The 4009-nt window shown below is 43.0% G+C and overlaps 1 protein-coding gene across 1 annotated transcript; it reads left to right on the top strand.

Moving 5' to 3' along the window:
• Positions 1 to 2671: 2671 nt before the first annotated feature.
• LOC144790946 (uncharacterized) lies at positions 2672 to 3796 on the top strand. Its single transcript, XM_078665572.1, has one exon. The coding sequence runs from the start codon at positions 2672 to 2674 to the stop codon at positions 3794 to 3796; it is 1125 nt and encodes a 374-aa protein (XP_078521698.1).
• The last annotated feature ends 213 nt before the right edge of the window (positions 3797 to 4009 follow it).

Genomic DNA, 4009 nt, shown 5'->3' with positions numbered 1-4009 from the left:
CAGACACAGTTGTACATTTCTAATAAACCACTAGGTTGTGTTTATTTAGATCACTGAGGTCCTTTTTCCTCTGATACTGCGTATAAGTACATCTTAGTAGCAGTTGATTCATGCACACGCTTTGTGTGGGTCTGGCCCCATCGCAGCGCTGATTCACGGACTGTCATTAGAGATTTGCGTGTCTTTGTAGGGATTTTTTTCTGTGGTACCTTCCATTCGGATCAGGGTCCGGCTTTCGCCTCTAAGGCGTATAAGGATGCCATGACTTTGATGGGGGTCCAAGTCAAGTTTTCGTCTCCCTACAGACCTGAGGGTAATAGTGTAGTGGAGCGAATGAACCGTGATTTAAAGCAATCTTTGACAGCTCGAGTTATAGGCACTGGCAGAAACTGGCTGGCCCACCTCAATGGCGTGCAGCGTGCTCTTAATAATCTCCCTAGAAGGTCTCTGGGTGGGCGGACCCCATACGAAATGCTCTTTGGCATCAAGATGTACGTCCCTGACCTTGACGGTCTAGACTGTGTGGTTCGCGCCACTTCCTTTGACGCAGATGAACATTGCAATGTTTTACAGAATCTACAACAGACCAGAGACAGTCTTGCAAAGGAACATTTGCACTCCACGTCGGATGTTGCGTTGCAGTTCCTGGTAGTCGGCTGGCTACCCCAAGTTGGAGAACTGGTTCGGGAGAAGATCGATAACAAGAAAGAGTTTGGTCCTTCCTATCGAGCTCCGGTTCCAGTACTTGGAGTGAAGGGCACAAGAACAGTCATTTTACCACCACTTCCTGGTCGTAAGGAAAACAGGTTTATCTCAATTGACAATGTCAAGATACACAGAGTGGCCGATTCTTCTTAGCATGACACCGGTTGTTTCCTGTCCTTCCATTGTGAGAAATTCAGTTTTGCCCACTGCTTCTAATCAAGAAACTGAAGTGCCCATCGAATTACCTGCAATTTCCAGTCCTTTATTAAGTACTTTGCCCGGTACAGACCATGATGAATTAGACTATACTTACCCCACTGACTTGTCCATGCCTGACCTGCAAGCACGTTTGGCCACAGAATCCAGATTTTCGTTTGACACTGTTTCCAATGGCTCAAAGAAACCCTCACGTTTTGCAGTTTATGCCAGCTTATTTAAAAAACATTTTTTAATTCCCCCTTGGACATACATTTGGCTGGTGCTTTTTTCGATTTACCTTTTTATGTCAATTGGGTTTGTGTTTTATTTCTTCCGCTTGGTAAATGGACACTATGTCGAGGAAAGAACATGCATTCGACATCTCAATGGAACTTTGGCCCCCCTGTCCTGATCGCATTCTGCACACAGACTGAGAAGAGACTTGACTTTTGTTAACATCACTGCTTGGCCTGTCCTTGATGTGATAGTGTGGGATGCCGTTAGATTTCAAATTCATGGGCCTACTGAGGTTGTTAATGTCCCTAATGTGCTTAGAGTTAATATGGGGGATGTGGTGAAACAAAACATACGTTCTGATGATTGGGATGTTCAGGCCGTAGTGTCTTTGTTTTCTAATTTGAAATACTATGCTGCCTTTGATGCTGAGGATTTATACTTAGAATCTGCTAATTATGGTGATTTGTTTTGCTTTCAACATTTTGGCAATCACTTCTTGCATAAAACAACATCCAGAAGGACTACTGTAAATTATACACAATGGGAACATTGCCCAGCTCCTAAACAAGGCAGTTCTAGTACTTTTTTGAAAAAGTACACTTATTTTACTGACTTCAATCAGTCTAATCCCGAGTCCTTTTATTTCAAAATGACACAGAAGCCTATGTCCAAGGTTAGACTTACCGATACTAAATTATTGTACTCGAAGTCCTTTCTTAATCAACTGGCTGTTGGCGGCTATGAATTATGGAAGGAAACTATTGACCTAAAATCTGTTTGGGGTTCGAAAATCTGGCAGGTACAAGGCACTGAGGCTTTGCACCGTGCATGTCTCATCCCGAATCAAATGTTGTTTTTGAATTCCACTATTTCACAGACAACGTGCTTTGGATTGGCTACTTCTAAAAAGCAACATTTTCCTATTATCCCGGAGTTAGAAGAATATTCTGGCTGGAGTAATTATACTCAGTTTTCGATTAGGGACTTACAGACCCTATTGCTGAATTCATCCTTTAACATTTCCAGTATAGACCCTAAAGGTTGGCTGGTGTGGCACAGAAGTGCTGATTCATGCCAGCACCGTTTTCTGGGTTTGTCTGATGGCTTTACACAGGTCAGACCTGATCCACGTTTTGATACTGAACATTCTGTCACAACTTACTCTGTGGGTAAATTGTGTCAGAGTTGGCTGAAACATTCTAAATTGTCTGCAGTTAAATTACATCTTGCGAAGCTGAATGATGATGTTGATTTAAATGATTTCATAAAAGGCCCGGCTAGTGGTAGATCAAAAAGATGGATATATGCTATTTACAATGAAATCTGGAAGACCTCACAGATTGAGGCAGAGACACGACTTAGAGCTATAGATCAAGCAAATCTAGAGAAAGTGCTTGCTGTAGTTGACAATAGTATTAACACGCTTTCTTCCCGCATTTACACTTTAGATAACATTGTGTCTTCTGTAGTGGATATTGTGCATGATGAAGTTTCTGTGTTGTACCATGGTCAGAATCAATTACGTTCTATCATGCAATTTGCATGGACCCTTCAAACGCTTAAATCTGGCAAGGTGCCATGGACCTACATGAATGTTTCTTCTCTCTTTGCACCCTTTAATTTAACTGACAAGCAGCGCTTGCTTTCTATGCGAGATGCTTCTTTTTCTATGTTACATATTGAAAGATTAGAGTCCTTGCCGTTTTCTGTGGCAGAAGCCTCCGCTGCAACGTGGCTTATCCACGGTTTGATAACTTTACCTTTTGCTTTGTATAAATTTACAAATTGTATGAAATATGTTGCCATAGGTCGGTATGAGCCTTTAGGTAGTGCATTTCTCCATGAAGTATGGTCCCTTCCTTTCACTTATAGATGTTTGAAAGACGGCCAGGAAGTTTATCTAAATGGGGAGGAATGTACAGAAACTCCAGATCACTCGTTAATGTGTAGGCACATACAATTACACGGTTCTTGCAACCAGGACAGACCAAACCTAGCATGTGTTTTGAAAGGGACTCCTGTCCCAGCAATCACCCCGACTTTTACCTTATTGGGGAACGGAAGTTATTTGCTTTTAAATAATGAAGACTGTTGCGGGTTAATTAAAGGTGTAGCTTATGTGGTTACCGTAAGTGAACGTGTCGTTTGCTGCAGAAATGTCCTGTACCCACCCACACATGAAAATAGGGAGGTTTCCATTTGGCCACGCATCCCAACCTTGACAGCACAGTTCAACGGCATGAGCAGACTGAGGGCTCTATTGTCCCAGAAAGAAGTGGCCTTGAGTTCGGCTCGGGAAACTTTCGTGCTTCACATAGCTAACACCCGGACTGAGGTTCAGGCCCTTTTAAATACTGATTTACAGTTGCATTTTGGCGAAATGATACATTCTATCTTTAACGCGTCCTCCACAACTGGGCTGGCGCATTTTTTCAAAACAGTTAGCAGCGGCCTTGTGACTTCATTTGAAAAAATATTTGGAGTGATCCCTAGTTTCTTTCATTCCATCTTTTCGAGTCTGTTTGGTGGATTCCCGTTTTTACTGGCACTAGCGGCAGGCGTCCTAATTGTTCTTTGCTTCCTTAAATATGGATGCCCAACATGTGGAAGAAGCCGCCCAGCCCCTGCTGCCGCTGTTTCGCAACCGGATGCTTGAATATTTTGGCACACTGCCGCTTGCGATTTTGAGCACGGCATATGGATTATCGTTCCGATTTTCCTACTTCACCTGTGTCCAGCCTGTATTTCACTGCCTGAGCTGTGATTTTGATTGGGCCATTGATTTGTGTCTCTGCGGACCGGTTTCTACTGACGTCGATTTTAATCAGCTGATGAGTCCTATCACTACTCACGAGTTGGTTTGTCCTGA

The sequence above is a fragment of the Lissotriton helveticus genome, chromosome 11 (genome assembly GCF_964261635.1).
Source record: "Lissotriton helveticus chromosome 11, aLisHel1.1, whole genome shotgun sequence".
In the NCBI taxonomy this organism is placed as follows: Eukaryota; Metazoa; Chordata; class Amphibia; order Caudata; family Salamandridae; genus Lissotriton; species Lissotriton helveticus.
Note: the sequence above shows the minus strand (reverse complement) of the source record. Positions and strands in the feature narration are given on the sequence as shown.